Here is a 17460-nt window from a genome sequence, read left to right as displayed (position 1 = left end):
GCAATTAACGAATGTGATGTACTCTTTTCTTCAAGAACCGTCTTTCCCACTGGATTCTCGGATGGAGTTTTTAATAAGGCATGTGCATATTGTGGTAATCAGCCAAGGGGGAGTGTCGTAAAACATCCAGACTCTTTTATAGAAGGAAAGGAGAAGGAGGAACCCTAACTTAATCTGTTTGTATGTAGGCTCTTACCAAACTCTTAAGCCTTGGCAGGACTATATATACGCATGAGCTCTATGTTGTAATCATCGATATTCAGAGAAACAAATAATAGTCTTCCTATCTCTTATGTCTGTATGTTCTACTTTCATATATTATATTAATCATGAGAGATGAAGAGAGAAATATGTTAGCCGCTAGCAACATATTTTATAACAGCACACGCTGCTCAGGAGACACAAACAGACAGGACGCGTTTCTTCTAGGGGCTCTGCCCTGGGCTGTGCGCCTCCTCTCTCTCTCTTCACGGTCGGAAAACAAAATGGCCTACGTCATCCATTTCGGTGCTAGTTCTCCTCCAAATCCGTGTTAAAGATAAGCGGCCTGTTCGCTTGTTGGTTTCAGTCAGCCTAAACAGCCAGCCAACAGTATTTTTTTCTCACAATAAACCAGCACCAGCCAGTCCAAACCAGCCCAGAAACCAACCAGCAAACAGGCCGAAGAGACGAGCTTTCCATCTTTTTTCTAGTTTTGGCTCTTTTCATCCATGATGATGAATTGCTATTATATATAGTTCATGATCATCACTCCTGAATTGTTTTGGCAGTTTCTAACATAAAATGTTATTTAACAACTATTTAATTATTTTTTCTCTTAAAAGCTGAGTTTATTTTTGTAGCTTTCTTTAAAACTGAGTTTGACCTTCTTTAACACAGCTTTAACCCTTCATGACTATCTTCACCGTGATAGCAAATTATTTTCCTTTTAAAAATTAAGAATGCTCATGTTAGGGTTATGGAATGAAATGTCATGTGTCTATAGTGTTCAACACTTGGGTGTTACGCTAACTGCGCAAAGAAAAAAAAATGATGCTCATATTACAATGAAGAAAAAAGCAGCAAAACACAAACTAAACTCAAGAAATAATTTAAATGGACATGATAATGGGAAAGGGAATTAATTATTACTCTATATACAAGGTTTGGTCAATACTTACAAAATAACATCGCTGAGATACAAAGTGAAGGTACAGTAGCGCAACAAAACGTGATTGGGGCATTAGCATACTTTTTTTTTTGATAGGGTGCATTAGCATACATTTTTTTAAGAATTACACAGTACAACGTAGCCACTCAATACGCACGCATACTCACCATGAACACACGTATACAAACCTCTATCCCTATGAGCACTTTCGAAGGACTGAGCTGACAGATCTCGAGATTCATGAAGTCACCACGAACGCCTCGCTATCGACAAGAATCACCTACCACTGAAAGCATAGCGTCGTTAAATCCTAGAATAAATCTAAGAAAATACGAGCACCTGATTAAGGTGTGGCACGACGATTCGTCTGGTCACACACTCAAGATAAGGCGCGGCAGTTTTTTCTAATAAATTATAAAATCCATAATAAATATTTGTGCATAGTAGCAGTAATAATAATAATAGGAAAGAAATCTTTTGTAAAGAAATGTGTGAAAAAAGGGCCCAGAAGAAGAAGGCCCGCGCAGCCGTGCGGGTGCGCTCTCGCTGGGCCGACCGTCGCTGCATCCCCTTCCTTCCGCCCGCTCTCCGCTCCGTTGCGTTCCTCCGCGTGCGTTCTGTCTGTCTCTCTCGCCCCTCTCTTGCTCTCCGACGACAGGTGGGCCCCCCCTCACGCTCTCCGACGACAGGTGGGCCGCCGCCGCTCTAAGCCAGGTGCTGAGGCTTTCGTTGGTCTCTTAGCCGGCGACGAGCACCCACCACGGCCACCAGGTACTCCTCTTCCCTTCATGCTGTGCGAAGCTGAGCACCGAAACCCTAACCTAAAGCTATTTAGCTATTTGATTGACAAGCCTCCTAACTTAGAAGTTTTTGCAAAAGTTTACTGGATCCGCCCCTGTTCATTACATACTCACTAAATATATTGCTATAGTGGATTCATTTGATATTATAGATGTTATAATCTATTTTCCTTTGAACTTGGTCAAAGTTAGACGAGTTTGAGTAAAACGACCTACAATTCTGAACGGAGGGAGTGCGAACTATCCCATTCTTTCTTGCGTTTATTTCATTCTTTTTGGATGTGCATATACGATTGACTTTAGAGCTTTTTACATCACTTGTGGCAGGACATGTTTTGGGTTTCATCATCTTGTTATCTCCAGGCTGGCTCTGTGGTGATTTTATAGAGCAGTACCATTGCCTCTGCAATAACTATGTGGACCAACATTTTCAAAATAGTAAGCCAGACCTTACTCCACTATCTGATGCAGTTCCATTTGTGCAGCACCAAAACTTGGCAATTTGTTCCATCCTGGAATATGCTTGCTTTCCAGTTTTTTTATTTAATTGTAGCTTCTTGCTAAATCATCTGGTTGTCAGTCATTTTAAGTTGATTTTCTTTTCAAAAAATACTTTTGAGCAACATAATGCATTTCTATCTCTAAAGATGCATCTTGAGACCTCGAAGAGCAAGAAATGCCATGAATCTGTGAGCAGAGCATTTTACAACTCAGGCCAACACATTTTACATTGTCAAACCCAGAAGTTGCAACTCATATTTTGTTTGGACCATTCAGCAAATTTGACTACCCGTGCTTTCATATCATGACTGACATACTTCTTTCTTATTCTTATGGTTATGTTTTGCCCTAACAGGGGGAGCTCCAAACAGTTTCGTGGTTTCAGTTTCTTCCTATCGAACCCGATGCAAGTGCAGCGTCTGAGAAGAGGTGCTGTATATGCTCCTTTGATGGCCTTTTGTGCTTTATCTTAGTTGTCTTTGGGCATTCGTTATTTATGTTTGGACTCATTTGCTTGTTTTGTGTACCACACGTTCTTATTTCAGTTCAAAGGCTGAGCAGAAAGATGCTCTTAATACCATTGTGCTTTCGGCATATCTTCACTTACAAAGTGAAGGTTTCCTAAGTACTTGGACTAATTCCTTTGTTGGTCCATGGGATCCATCTCAAGGAGAGCATAACCCTGGTAATGATCATATGTATTGGCTTCTAAATGTCTATCTATTTTTCTTTCACCTTAAGTTTGGTCTTGGATGATGCATACCACATGACTTTGCTATGCTTACAGATGAGAAGATCAAGCTCTGGTTGTTTCTTCCTGGCTGCCACTCATCGGTATCTGAAAACGCCCAACCTGCTGTAAACAAATTAAGAGGTTGATTCTGGCTGATATTTCTTTTTATTATGATGTCTTAATCCAATGTTCCAGTGCTTATGTATTTGCATCTTCCTACTGCTTATTATTTTGCTCTGTAGTTGCTTCAAATGGTTTATGGGTAGCCCCAGGCAACTCAGAAGAGGTAGCAGCTGCACTGTCTCAGGCTTTAAGAAATTCTTTAGAAAGGTATTCTTGTATTTTTTTAAATAATTGTTGCAGTAAGAAACCATCGATATTTTTGCTAGTTGGACATGAATATTCCTGTTTTTTTTGCGTGCAGATCACTAAAAGGGCTTTCGTATGCAAGGTTTGGTGATGTTTTTACAAAATACAACCCCCCTACAAGAAATCAAAACAGCTTTAGGTTTGTTAACAAAGGTTCCTACACTTTTATTTGCTTATTCCGTTCTTTTTCCACTTATCAATGCATGATAAGCTGTCAGTTAAAGTTCCATGCTTGGTTTGCTAGGGTTTGGAGGATATGTTGGCACACTTTATCACAAATGACAGCACAAGTCTTGCACTTAAATATATACGATATACTATGCGAGACACGAAATATGTAATGGATCCTACTCTTGTAGTCTTGTGTTTAGATAGGCTTCTGCTTATATACTGATACACTACTTTGTTTGAACAGTCCTAATTGGATCATCAAACTGCACTGTAACTATATATAACTTTATAGTCTGCTGTTTTTCCTTTCACCGTAGGTTTTGGCAATGATTTTCGTGCCATTTTGTTAACCTTTATTATATGATATGCGGGTGTGTAGATGCTCTGAACTGAAGAGATTGTTTGGTTACCTTATCTTGTATAGGAGCATATTGCCACAGCTGGTAGTATTCAGGGACTCTACCTTTCCTGATTTCTTTATTCTCATTATCATTGTTTTAGGAGAGCACAGCCTACAGTTGAGTTTGTCTTTGCTGCCACCGAGGAAGCAATATTTGTTCACGTTGTAATATCTGCTAGGTAAGTACTCGATGCTATGAATGCCTGATATATTGCTGATCTTCTTCAGTGTATATATGTACTGATGACCTTACTTGAAATAATATTCTACAAGGTATGTTCGGAACCTTTGTAGTGATGACATAGAGAAAGTTCTCACTCATTCTCCTCCCTCCATTGGTGAAGGTCTTCCAGGTACTGTTCCATCCCTCAACAATGTTTCGTGTCTTGCTTCTTTTGTACCATTGCAGTGCTTTCAAAGACTTCCTTTATCTTTTTTTGGCTGATTTATATGTTAGGATTAAGCGGAAAAAGTGTTGAATTTCGTTTACGATAGGGTCATAGGGAACACTTAAACCATCCAAAACGGTATTGCCCAAAACCCAATTCGTAAAAATGCTTCATGAATGGTGAGTCATCGAAATTATAGAATTCCAAAAATTCCAAAATGTGTTTTTTAGTTTTTGTCTCCTTTACAATTAGAAACAGTTTTTTGATCAAATACAATTAGAAACAGTGACATGTTATATCTTAGAAGTACTCCCGATATTCTAGTGTTTGTAGTTTTGTGCACAGATATTAAGATAAACCTATAGCATGTCTTTAAAGCTACCGTGTTAAATTAACTTGCCTCGTCAACCACCTTCAGGCTTCAGTGACCAATGAACAAAGGAATTGGGCATTGAAAAATGTAGCAAACACTCAATAGGGTAGGGTCTGCAGGTATGTCGCTTCTCGAAATCCTATAACAATAAACAAAAAAGTACACTTTTGCTGAGCTACACAACAAAGAAAAAGTATGAGGATAGTAATTAGTTAGTTCTTCACCGCTCAACTTACAAGGATGTCTCTTTCATGTTCGTACCATTGAGATAAAAAAATTAGCTTTATTGGAAGTATTGATTTCTTTAAACAGGACTAGTATGACAGAGTGATTTGACTAGTATGACAGAGTGATCTTGAATAGTATGACAGAGTGATCTTTGGACTCGTTTCTTGAAGTAAGACTTCTAAAATACTTCTCATTTCTCAAGAATAAAGAAAAGCTTGTCCAACACCGGTTGAGATGGTTTGGACATGTCCAACGGAGACCTCCAGAAGCACCGGTGCGTAGTGGAATCCTAAGCCAGGATAGTAACGTGAAGAGAGGCAGAGGAAGACCGAAGTTGACTTGGGTAGAGGCAATAAAAGGAGACTTGAAAGGATGGAATATACCCAAAGACTTAGCCTTAGATAGGAGTGATTGGAAGACAGCTATCCACGTGCCTGAACCTTGATTGCTTCTGCTGGGTTTCAACTCTAGCCTACCCCAACTTGTTTGGGACTTAAAGGCTTTGTTGTTGTTGTTGTTGTTGTTGTTGTTGTTGTTCTCAAGAATAAAGAAGATTTTACTGATTTTTACTAAATTTTCTGAGCTCGACTTATTTGATTAATATGTAATTTCACCTTTCTCTGTTGTTTCCACCACTTATATAAGTTGTGCTATGTGTTTATTTCATGACTTACATTGAATGTTGCAGTTGTTGTTGCTCCTAGTGGGATGCTGGGTAGGCTTGTCGGTTGCTGTCCAAGTGATCTTGTAAGACAAGTATATTCAAGGTATTTCAAAAGAAGTGAAATTTATTATTACGTTAAGCTAGTATTCTGCATCTATGTGTGCGAATATTCTCTAAAGAAAAATCATTAATCCCCACTGATGAGATGGTCGCAATGTAATCTACAAGCAAGCACTTGTATTAGTTTCATTAGATGTTTTTTATGAAATTATTGTGTATTCAGTTATTTTTTAAGGATGTCCATATGAACAGATTGTTCACTTTGACAGTGTCGTCTCACGTTAAGTTCCTTTAACAATTGCAGCAAATCATCGGCACCTAATTTACCAGGTTTTAGTCAACCTACTGTATGCCAGCTGAGAGGCCAAAGTTACTATGTTGAAGTTGCACCTGGCTTTCCAGCTGCTTCAGCGGACAAAGTTTCTGAGTCCGAGCATATTCAGATAAAAAGAGAATTGGATCCAGCGAAGGATGCCCAGGTTGGTGCTGATGGACTGCGTAAGGTAGAATCACCTGATAGCCTTCCAGTTCTTGAGAGGACATTTATTTACCCACCTGAGGCTGTTTTGGTACCTATGGTCCATCAAGCATTTGTTCGTTTTTCGAGCAAAAGGTACTAGTCTTACTCTTTTCCTTGCAATGATTGTAGTGGACATGGCTTATATTTTGTTCTTTGCAGAATGTGTTTACAGGGCTCGCTGGGAAGTTCATCGTGGGAGGAATGGCCGTTCTGGAATTTTTCTCCGTCTTCTTACTTTCAGAACAGGTCAGTCTCAAGTTATTTGTTTCTTTGGCATGCTCTATCAATGATACTAAAGCGAGAATTGATTATTCGTTGTAAACATGTTTGTCGACTCACGATGTTGTCTATAAATTGAGGAGCTCCATGAAAATCAGCACTTACAAAGAAAATTTTGCACTTGTTGCCCCCTAATCATTGGTTGTACGTATTCCAAATCCTCTTTAAGCTACTTTGTGTTTGACTGGATTAGTATTCTCTCAAACCACTGTTTGAAAGAGTTAATCACAGGTGTTTTTGTTTAGAAGAGAAATCAAAACACTTGCATTTTGATCTCCAGCACTTCTATTCTCCCAACCCATGATCCTTTGCTAACCTTTACCCTCTCTTTCTAACTGTCTTCTGTTTTGTGCTGCTGATAATCTAAACTACGGATGGGCAACTGAACCCCATACTTTCCTGTTCATTTCCTGTAACTTGAGTTGGTGGCTAGAACATGATCCGTGTCTGTGTGAATCACCATCTTGGCCTCAGTCTCCCAAGAGCTAGAACCATCAGCAGGGTGTGAACTTGTTATTCCATTTAGATTTTGAGAGTATTACCAAGTACATCTGAGAGCTCCTCAGAACTGTATATGCTTTTTGCTGACGGACCATGGTTCATACACACTAAAATTCCTGCAAAAAAAAAACGAATTTATTTCTACCATGTAAAACTCAATTGTGTTTGATTGTACACAAGAAATAGTAGTAAACTGTTCAATATGACGTTTCCGTTGTTTTTATTATATGTACTGGTTATAATCTCTGTCGTGTCCATAATTTCTCCTACTTTAATTGGTGTCCTCTGTTAACAGCTCTTTCCTTGGATCTTCTTGTGGACTTGGAGTCAATTCTAATTATCTGAGACTAAGAAGGAAAAAAAACAAGTGCAACAGCATGGCCAGCAGTGTTAGTAGTGTGAGTAGCACTTCTGATGGAAGTGAGTGTGCAGTTGCTACTGAAGGTGATCTTGTAGCTGATGCTGACTCTGTGTACGGTCGTCAGTCTGATATGCCATCCAACAATGATAATATCGGTAGTAAGACGGTACTGTAATCTATTCCTTCTTTACTCACATATTTCAGTATACTGAGTTGACCTTTTTTTCCTGTATTTAAAACACAAAATGGTGTTCTTTTCTCTCGACAAGTTATTGAGATTGTGTGATATACTTGTGATATATGGAAGATTATCCATGTGAATATCGAGTTTCATTTTTTTACCAACCATCCTGAATGAAGTACAAAGGCAAAAGAGAGGACAGACTGGCTTAATATACCATCAGCTTTCTCTTCTTGTAAATGCATAACGCTTGAAGTAATAAATAATTAAGTATGAGTGACTATATTCTTATTTTTTATTTGTGGGGAGCAATTTATACCATTGAATTTTTTTTTAGTCATCCTGAGAGAGAGAAATGTGAAAAGGATGTGACCTACTCCCTCCATTCCAAATTTTGAGTCATTCTAGCTTTTCTAGATACATAGCTTTTGCTATGCACCTAGATACATAGCTTTTGCTACGCACCTAGATACATAGTAAAGGCTATGTATTTAGAAAAGCCAGAGCAACTTACAATTTGGAACGGAGGGAATATATTCATAATTTTGATTTAAAATATATGATACTTTTAAGTACTATATTTTGGTTGCAGTTAAAAATGAAACACAAAGCTGGTTAGTAATAGATAAATCATAAATGGAGTGGTTATACACGGTTGTACATATTTCACTTATCACATAGATTTCTTTTGAGAAAGAGCCATGACCACCTTAGTTGATGATGGTGTACACCCACATTCTGACTGAACTAGGCCAGATTCCTGCACGTTAATATTTTGCGTGACTATAATCTGTGCGCAAATATAAATCTGCCTGGACCTCTGCTTAGATAAAATGGTGGCCCTTGACCATGTGTTTGTTCCTTTAATGCTAAAACCATCAGAGTGGTTTGTAATTTCTTGCCTTAATGGAGCTCGCTGTGCACAAAGTTCTGTTTGTGTGATTCAATCACATCTTGTTGAGATTTTAACCATTTCTTTTTTGGCACCGGCCTTATAAACAATATTGTGGTACTCTGTACATGAATGTAGGGGCATCAGTATAATCATGATGCTATGCTTTGTGTAATTAGGTATCCAAGCGGCCTCGTTCTGAAGTAACAGAAGTTTCTTCTCATACTGGCAAAGATGTTGGTGAAAACACACAAGGCGCGAATGGTCAGGTTGGACGCTCTTGGGGTTGGGATGATGAGGGTGTCGTTATGGACATCAATATACTTCTCTCAGAGTTTGGAGATTTTAGTGACTTCTTTCAAGAAGAGGAGTTAGACTTTGGTGAGGTAGGCATTCTATATCCTTGTAGTATTTTATTTACCTTCGGAGCCATTACTATAACATTCAAATAGTGACTTAATTAAGTATGAGGAGCTCTGTGATAGTGCTGAGCTCAACTTAAATGGCTATGAGCCTATGATAGAATGACGGTCTATATGACATTTCAAATCCAGTACATTGACCTGTATATGTCATCAGTCGCAATCTGCTAACTGTAATAAACTGTATTGACTCTTTGAGTTGCATTTAATACTGCTGTATTGCTACACTAATGTTACAAGAGAAATTTACTACTGGTGCCTTGTCTCTATTTTAACCAACTACTTCACTACTGCTTTTTTATATTGTTTAGGTTATAACCAATGGCCTCTGTTAGAGTTTATCATAATTTGAACTCATTGATTGAAAAGCATTTAGTTGTCATGTCACTAAAAGGTGAAAGAAATTTCTTATAATGTGCATTCCCATCCCCTTTTTAACTTCTATACTTTAGCTAGTTGTTGTGAAATGACTATTGAAGTTATCTACTCCTTGGATTTATTTAAAGATTTAGCATGCTACCTTTGATGATGGGGAAACTATCATCATATAAGTTTTATTGAAGGAGTTAGCATGCTACCTTTGATGGGAAATAATCCCCCTATGATGACATGGCTGTTTAGAATGGAATCTTTGTGATTTACCTGTAGTATTAATTCATGTAACTGAAAATTCCATTTCGTATAGCCTCCAGGTACTGCTGAATCACATGCTCTAGTAATTCCTGCTTCAGATGGTGATGTCACATTCACAGATAGTCCATCAACAGCAATGGATATCCCTGAACAAAGACTTTCTCCTGTTGGTTTCACATCTTTGGATGCATTTGACCACCAAATTATGGCCCCTGCTCAGGATGTTGTTTCTAAAGTTCAAGAACCTCATAAAGATACTGCAACACCTGCACAGTCCCACTCGTTAGTTTTATCATCTGGAAGATTTGATTATCTCACCAAAGCTGAAGCAAAGCTCACATTTGCTCCAGAATATGCAGCTGTTGAAATTTCTATTGCTGAGGCCCCAACACCATTGTTTACAAATCCATACTTCCCCAGATCAAAGAAACCAGGCAGTTCTAGTTTTAGTTCAAGAGTTTATTCATATGATGTTGCACAAAGCTCTCAAATTGAGTCCACAGGAGACAAGCCTGATAAGCCTTCTAAACTAACATCTGGTAATCATTTACATGATGTTGGTTCATCAAACTTATACACACTTGTCCAAGGTGGGAAGAAAGAGAGTGACAAGAGCTTAAAGAGTACTGACATACAGCCCTCTAAGGGAGAAACGTCACCGCCTATTTCTGGTGTGACTTCATTTAGTTCTTCTCTTGTTTCACAAAAGAAGAGTGACAGCATGTTCAATGCCGGCTATTTTCTGCTGTCTATGAAGACTGCTCTGGCAACTGAAATTGAATGCATCACGTTCCAGGCTGCCATGTGCAGAATTAGGCATACACTATTGTCTCTGAGAAGCAAAGCGTCTGCCGAGTTTAACACTGCAACATCCAGTTTTATGCGGGCAAATGTCAGCAACAAATCAGATCTCACCCCCAAGTATGACATGAGAAAAAAAGAAATTATGCCTGTAAGGTTATCAAGTGATGTTGATCATGAAATGTTTGACAGATCCTTAACGGACAATGTGGGAGTTTGGAGGCCTGTTGCGCCTAAAGGGCCAAAATCTCTTGAGTCTTTGTCTGCTAACACATTAGCTGGTGCAAGCCCAAGTCTGTCTATACAAAGACAGCCTGTTGTAGATCTTCTCTGTGCCATGGCTCTGCTTGTTCAACAATCTACTTCATTTGTTGATATGTCACTTGATATGGATGACGGGGATGGTTCCTTTTTCTGGCTTTCCCTGGATGAGCAAAAGAGACGTGGATTTTCTTGTGATCCTTCTATGGTTCATGCTGGCTGTGGTGGCCTATTAGGAACATGCCATTCAAAGGATTGTGCTGGTGTTGATTTAGTTGATCCACTTTCTGCTGAGGTAAAATCTTGTGCTCGCTTCCTTTTTCTTTTTTATTATCACTGATACTTGTGCCGTACATTGTTTCTCCATATATTCCAGTATTCATGTTCAGTCCCCTTTGGGTACAGGTTTCAGAGTCATCCATGATTAGCTTGTTGCAGTCAGATGTAAGAGTAGCTCTTAAAACTGCCTTTGCAAACATGGATGGCCCATTATCAGTAATTGATTGGTGCAGGGGCCGAGGCAATGCAGCTGAGTCTGCAGGTACTGGAGATGCATACTCTTTTCAGTACTCCACTGGTGATATCCTGGAGCCATCAAGTTCACTGTCCATTGGTGGAGATTCATTGAGCCCACCCCAGCCGACCAGTAGCAACCGAGGTATACCTGCTGTGACCTGCACTCTGAACTTGATAATTTTGCTACAAAAATAATATTGCCAAAGGGAGGAAGAGACGACGATTTGTATCACGGGATTTTTATGTGTCACTGCAGGCATTTCAGAACTAGAGTACCAAAAGGGATATCACCGTGTCAGACCAACCATTGCTGTCCTCCCTTCACCTTCTATGCTAGTTGGGTAGTGTATCTTTTCTTTTCCATGAATTGTTTTATCCTACGTAAGCATATGTATCTAAATGAGTTACTGATGCAAGCATTAAAACTGCAGTTACCAGGATGATTGGTTAAAGGCCTCGGTGAATAGTCTTAAAACGTGGGAGAAAGCTCCTTTTGAACCTTATGCCTTGCCGAAGCCTGTAAGATTAGTTTGGCAGTGTTCTGTCACTACCTTCTCTCCCTCCTCTCCCTTCATGCTGCTTTTGGGGAAACAAAAAAGTCTCCAAATAGGGCCTAACTACTTGAAATTATCTTTTTAGCACTGCTTTTAGCCGGAATTGTGAATATTTTTGTAACAGCAAAGACACCATAGTGCAAATGGCACAGCAGCATAACATTGTATTGTATTCATATACAGTTGGTGACTCTAGATTAATATATTTGACTCATTGATTTCTCATCTGTTCTCTCTTTTAGGTTACTTACTATGCACTTTGCCCTGACATTGATATGTTGACTTCGGCTGCAGCTGATTTTTTCATGCAGCTTGGAACAGGTAAGTCATGTTTTTCTTGCTCCATATTTTCTTTAGTTATTTCTCGTGAATAATATTGCTGATATAAGCTACTCCCTGTGTTGAGTCCATCCCTAAATAATTGCCAATTCATGTAGATACATAAGTTTATATGCTTTTTAGACAGAAATTTTGGTACTTAAAACTCAAAGAGGACACTCATAACATTATATTTTTAACATAAACCAGATGTCACCATAAACATGATTCACTTGTTCCTCCCTTTTTGACAACATTACAAAATGATTGATGTAGGCAAGAAATTCTTTTGTCACTCCAGCAGATTTATGTACATTAGCAAGTTCTTAATCTCCAAACCTCTGTTCCAGTTCATTATGATGCAAAGTGTTTTTACTTTTTAATAGCATTTGCCATCATTAATTTTGTGTTCCTGTAGTTTATGAAGTTTGCAAACTGGGAACTCATTCACCACAAAACAATGGAGGACAAATGGAACTATCTCCTGGAAAATATTTGCCTTCAGGACTTGTTCTAGTTGAGTGTCCTGAACAGTTGAAGAAGGTTGGCTGTGGCCATTTAAGTGCCATCAGTTCAACAAGTGACTATCTTCAAGCTTTTTCAAAACATTGGAGTGTGAAAAGCTTTGTAACATCTATTTCAAGGATACTTAAGGATATAAAGCTGACTTCAAACATCTCTACAAATCAGAAAGAGAGCAGTAGTGGACCTTGCACAGTAAGGCCTTTTTCCTTTTTGTTCCTTTGCCATTGATCTGATTCATGTAACTTAACAATAAAATAGCTGCTTCTCTCCCATTGGAATGCTTTGTAGTGGTACTCTGCATAATTATGTTCATTTTTTCTTTCTATTCCATCTACCTTGATTGTTTAATCTTTTGCAACTCTGCAGTGTCTTTTTCCTTTGCTTTTTTTTTTCAAACAACCCCCCCCCCCCCCCCCCCCCCCCCCCCCTTCAATTTTTTTTTGTTGCAAACGAGAAGTGAGTATATTTAGTCTAGGCGTTTCTTTAATGAGATATATTTCATCTTTGCTATAGGATATAATGATTCTCAGAGGTTTTTGTTTTGTGGTATGATTTGTTCTTTGACCTTGTAGTTTTTTGTTACTTTCATCTGTGCAAACAGAACTTTTCTTCTTTCATGATGCTACCATAACCAGGGCTCCTGTCATGGTACCATGGATAAATCCATAGTTCAAATATTCACTTCCTCTTAAGGCATTGATGTAGTATACAATTACAATATGCATGTGTTGTTAATAGATCCCTTAATTGGAACAGACAAGAAAGAAATCGATCTCTCCTTTGAATTGCTATCCAGGAACTTGTCTTCATTTCTCTTGTCTATCCTCACTACCCTTGTCTAATTGCCAACCATGGCACCTAGATGTTGGATGTGGAGGGGCCCAAGCTTGCTGCTTCAACATGCTTGCATTCTTTGTAGCAAAGCTGGCTCACATCATATTCCTTATGACATGTATTTCAACCTAATTATCACGTTTTCCTGGGAATGGAAATGATTTAACCTTCTAATTTGTTCACAATTTTGTCTGTCTTTGTTTTTTGCAGAACTTCTTTTCAATGCCAGGAACTTTTTAACATTGCATGATATTTAATTCTTGCCTTGTCTTTGGTTGATTTGATATCAAATCTTTTACCTGGTAGTGTTGTGGACTAAAAATACAATTCTGGTCTTGTTTGGAAGGCCCGGGATGACCCAAGAACCTAGAGTATCCACATGGAAATTATTGAATTCCACTTGGATGATAATTTACGTAGTCACTATATGATAATTTTGTTCGAGTATATTCATGTTTTGTATTTCTCAGCTGTAGGTTTTGTATATATTTGCACAAACCTGCCTGTGTATATATTCTGGCCTAGAGCCCTCATAATGGATACAAATGATATTCATAACATGGTAAATTATTCACCTTATTTTTAACACCAGTAGCCCTTTATCCATGCAGGTAATTTATGTAGTTTGCCCATTTCCAGAACCTTGTGCAATTCTGCAGACGTTAGTAGAATGTTCTGTTGCTCTTGGGTATGTTATTTCATCCCCGGAAAGGGAAAGAAAGTCGCTATATTCGCAGGTTGCCAAAGCCCTAAACAGCAGTGCCTCTGCAGATGAAGCATCAGCATCAAATGTCGTTATGCTATCTGGGTTCAGTATACCTAAGCTCGTCTTGCAGATTGTTACTATTGAAACTGTACTGAGAATTGATAAGCCAAGCAAGGAGCTTGCTGTTTTGAAGGACATAGCATTCACAGTGTACAACAAGGCACGACGAATCCCACGGGCTGTCTCCACAAGCGACATGTTTCAGTCACCAACTTATTTGGGTAGATCTCAGTCCACAATGATGCATGTTACATCACCTGCTCCTACTCTTTGGAAAGAATGTTTAGTTCCTCGAATGTCTGGGTCAACTCTCTCTCGAGAAACAGATTTTGATGCATCCATGAGGTCGGCAACATGGGATAACTCATGGCAGCCTGCTCGTTCTGGAGGACTGCTGGACCCAAGTAAGATGCCAGATTTATGTGCTCAGGATGATAGAAAATATGCCTTTGAGCCACTTTTCATACTAGCAGACCCTGGGTCTGCTGATCTTAATGCTTTAATGGAACCGTCAAAATCTGGAGCAGATACAGGTGGCAGCAGGGTTTATGGCTCAATGTCAGGAAGTAACTCTGATAGTGGAGTGAGCCCTCTACTTGATGTATCTGAGAGTGACAGTGCAGCAAGTCTTCATTGCTGTTATGGTTGGACTGAGGACTGGCGATGGTTAGTATGCATTTGGACAGATGCTAGAGGAGAATTATTGGACAGCTTAATATTTCCTTTTGGTGGTATTAGTAGCCGCCAAGACACTAAAGTTCTCCAAAGTCTTTTCATCCAAATTCTACAGCAAGGTTGTCAAATAATGTCGTCTTCACCTGAGGCTAGCAATATGAGACCACGAGATGTCATAATAACACGTATTGGAGGTTTCCTTGAACTTGAAATTCAAGGTACTCACTTATTTTATCAGGCGCTCAGATACCTTTTGTTTTGAGACTAATGCGATTATCTAATATGTTTTGTCTGCAGAATGGCAAAAGGCAATATACACTTTTGGCGGTAATGAAGTCAAAAAGTGGCCTGTGCAGTTACGGCGATCCATACCTGAGGGTATTCCACCTAGTTCAAATGGTCCTACACTCCAGCAACAAGACATGGCCTTAATTCAAGATAGAAACATGCCTTCCTCACCAAACCCTTTGTACCCTCATTCAAAATCAAGCTTCATGAAAGGTGCACTTGGACAATCTGGCAACAAAAAGCAGATACTTGTGGAACAAACTGGAATGGACACTTCAAGGGGATCACTGCACCTAGTTCGCAGCATCAGTTTGGTTGCAGTTTCACAAGATCATTCATTGCATCTCACATGCCAAGCGGATCTGTTGACCAGACATGCTTCTGGTAAGAACCTCCTGTATATAGACCACCGTATATACTAAAATACTCCAGAAGATACCACTTTATGCCCATTTGATGTGGATATCTATTCAGTGATGCATTTTGTTCCAACACAGATTAATTACTTGTTACTTATTGACCACTTAAAAATCATTTTAACCTACAGCAGTTTATCACTACATGAGCATATAACCCTTTGTTTGCAAGGAAATCAATAGTAAAAGATTTAAGCTTGTCAAATTGTGGCCCTTTTTACAGGCGAAGGGAATCAAGGCAGCAGTGGCCCTTCGAGTTACTTGGAAGGTTTCTCTCCAGTGAAGTCCATTGGGTCAATGCCAGCATCACACTCATATCTCCTAGTTCCTTCACCGAGTATGAGATATCTTTCTCCTGCAACATTACAGCTCCCGACATGCCTCACATCAGAATCACCACCGCTTGCCCATCTATTGCACAGCAAAGGGACTGCAATTCCCTTAGCAATGTGTTATGTCGTCTCCAAAGCCGTCCCACCTGTAAGGAGGGACTCTGCACAGCTCACCAAGGATGAACAACCCTCTGTTCTCTCAGTTAGCATCATTGATCACTATGGAGGCAGCATTGCCACTGTTCAAGAAAAGATGTGCCGAGGCGGTGGTGGCAGCAACATGAGCAAACAGGCAAGGAACTTCACTCAGGAAACAACAACTCGAGACTGTGAGATGGAGATGCATAATGTGCTGGAAGCTGTGGCCGCGGAGCTTCACTCCCTTTCTTGGTTGACAGTAAGCCCGGTGTACACAGAAAGGCGCACTGCCCTGCCCTTCCACTGTGACATGGTCCTAAGGATGCGGCGGCTTCTACACTACGCTGATAAGTATCTATCTCAACCAGCAGAGAAGGGAGAGACAACTTAGAGGGGTGACTAATTGTCATGTAGCTGTTAAACAGGAAAATTAGGGCTGGATGGTGCTCAGATTCAAGTGTCTCTGTGTGTATGTATCAAGGTAGGTAGGTGAGGGCACATTGACGAGCTTTGTAGCCTGATTTTGCATTGATAGTACTTAATAACCCTGATTTGTTGGGCCGAGGATGTAATCAACTGTACAGAACAGGTCGATACCTCTCCCTTGATTAAATGTAATACCGCTGTAACCTTCTCTCTTTTTGGTCGTGTCCTTGTATATTGAGCTATTGGTTTCGGAATGCTTACCTCTTGTGCTGTTGTTTTTCTTTCTCCTGCACTGCTGGCTGTATATTGGAAGCTGCAGAAACCTGTGAAGGCTTTATTGTGGGACAAAATTTGAACCTTTACGTGGTTTTTTTTTTGTGGGTAAAGAGAGTAATCTTGTAAAACATGCATGAATGAACCTGACTAGAACTTGTTTTCCTTTTCCTTTTCTTTTTCTGAATTTAACTCGACTAAAACTTCTGAGTTGATAATATTGACACCTCTCGTATTCTGAGTCTGATATAATTGGAAAACTCAAGTGTCCACACACGTAGAAATACATAATGGCCCTGTTCACTTTCTTATAATCCGTATTTTTAGCTTGTTTTTTTAGCCGAAACGGTATTTTTCTCTCACAACAAATTAGCCGAAACAGTGTTTTAGTTTTTTTTTTCAGCGAAGCAAATGGGGCCAATACTGCAAAGATTTACAGAGACATTATTTGCAGCATTAAAAAAAACAGCATCCATATAATAGTAGATCGCTGTGAACAGGTCTGTATTGTTTGTCAATCTGGTGGTTAGATCAATGTGTACACAAGATTGAGATATGATTCCGTTTGTTGATTGGTGCCCTAATATGTCCTTCCTGACTGGCCATGCGTAATTTATAGATGGATCTTCCAAACATATTAATGTTTCCTTCTACAGTGTTCACTGGGATAGCGTGCATTGCTGATTGCCCTTCTGTGAGGAGGTTTTGTT

General features: G+C 39.4%; 1 protein-coding gene across 1 annotated transcript; it reads left to right on the top strand.

The window, feature by feature from the left end:
* Window positions 1-1684: 1684 nt before the first annotated feature.
* On the top strand, window positions 1685-16691 carry LOC136529010 (mediator of RNA polymerase II transcription subunit 13-like). Its single transcript, XM_066522031.1, has 23 exons — window positions 1685-1921; window positions 2278-2388; window positions 2807-2880; window positions 2997-3136; window positions 3239-3325; window positions 3427-3514; window positions 3609-3692; window positions 4226-4303; window positions 4398-4477; window positions 5803-5881; window positions 6143-6451; window positions 6518-6604; window positions 7434-7665; window positions 8752-8958; window positions 9680-10984; window positions 11095-11347; window positions 11462-11546; window positions 11637-11724; window positions 12002-12080; window positions 12496-12794; window positions 14048-15095; window positions 15175-15549; window positions 15805-16691. Exons 2-23 carry the CDS (start codon window positions 2365-2367, stop codon window positions 16440-16442), a joined length of 5739 nt encoding a protein of 1912 aa, XP_066378128.1. The 5' UTR covers window positions 1685-1921; window positions 2278-2364; the 3' UTR covers window positions 16443-16691.
* The last annotated feature ends 769 nt before the right edge of the window (window positions 16692-17460 follow it).

Source organism: Miscanthus floridulus, chromosome 19, assembly GCF_019320115.1.
Source record: "Miscanthus floridulus cultivar M001 chromosome 19, ASM1932011v1, whole genome shotgun sequence".
Taxonomy (NCBI): domain Eukaryota; kingdom Viridiplantae; phylum Streptophyta; class Magnoliopsida; order Poales; family Poaceae; genus Miscanthus; species Miscanthus floridulus.
Note: the sequence above shows the minus strand (reverse complement) of the source record. Positions and strands in the feature narration are given on the sequence as shown.

Coding starts and splice junctions, on each gene's coding strand:
- LOC136529010 (XM_066522031.1), top strand. CDS start 2,365: ATGTGGACCAACATTTTCAAAATA. Junction 3,693..4,225: donor AGAAATCAAAACAGCTTTAG/GTTTGTTAACAA, acceptor TCATTGTTTTAG/GAGAGCACAGCCTACAGTTG. Junction 8,959..9,679: donor AGGAGTTAGACTTTGGTGAG/GTAGGCATTCTA, acceptor CATTTCGTATAG/CCTCCAGGTACTGCTGAATC.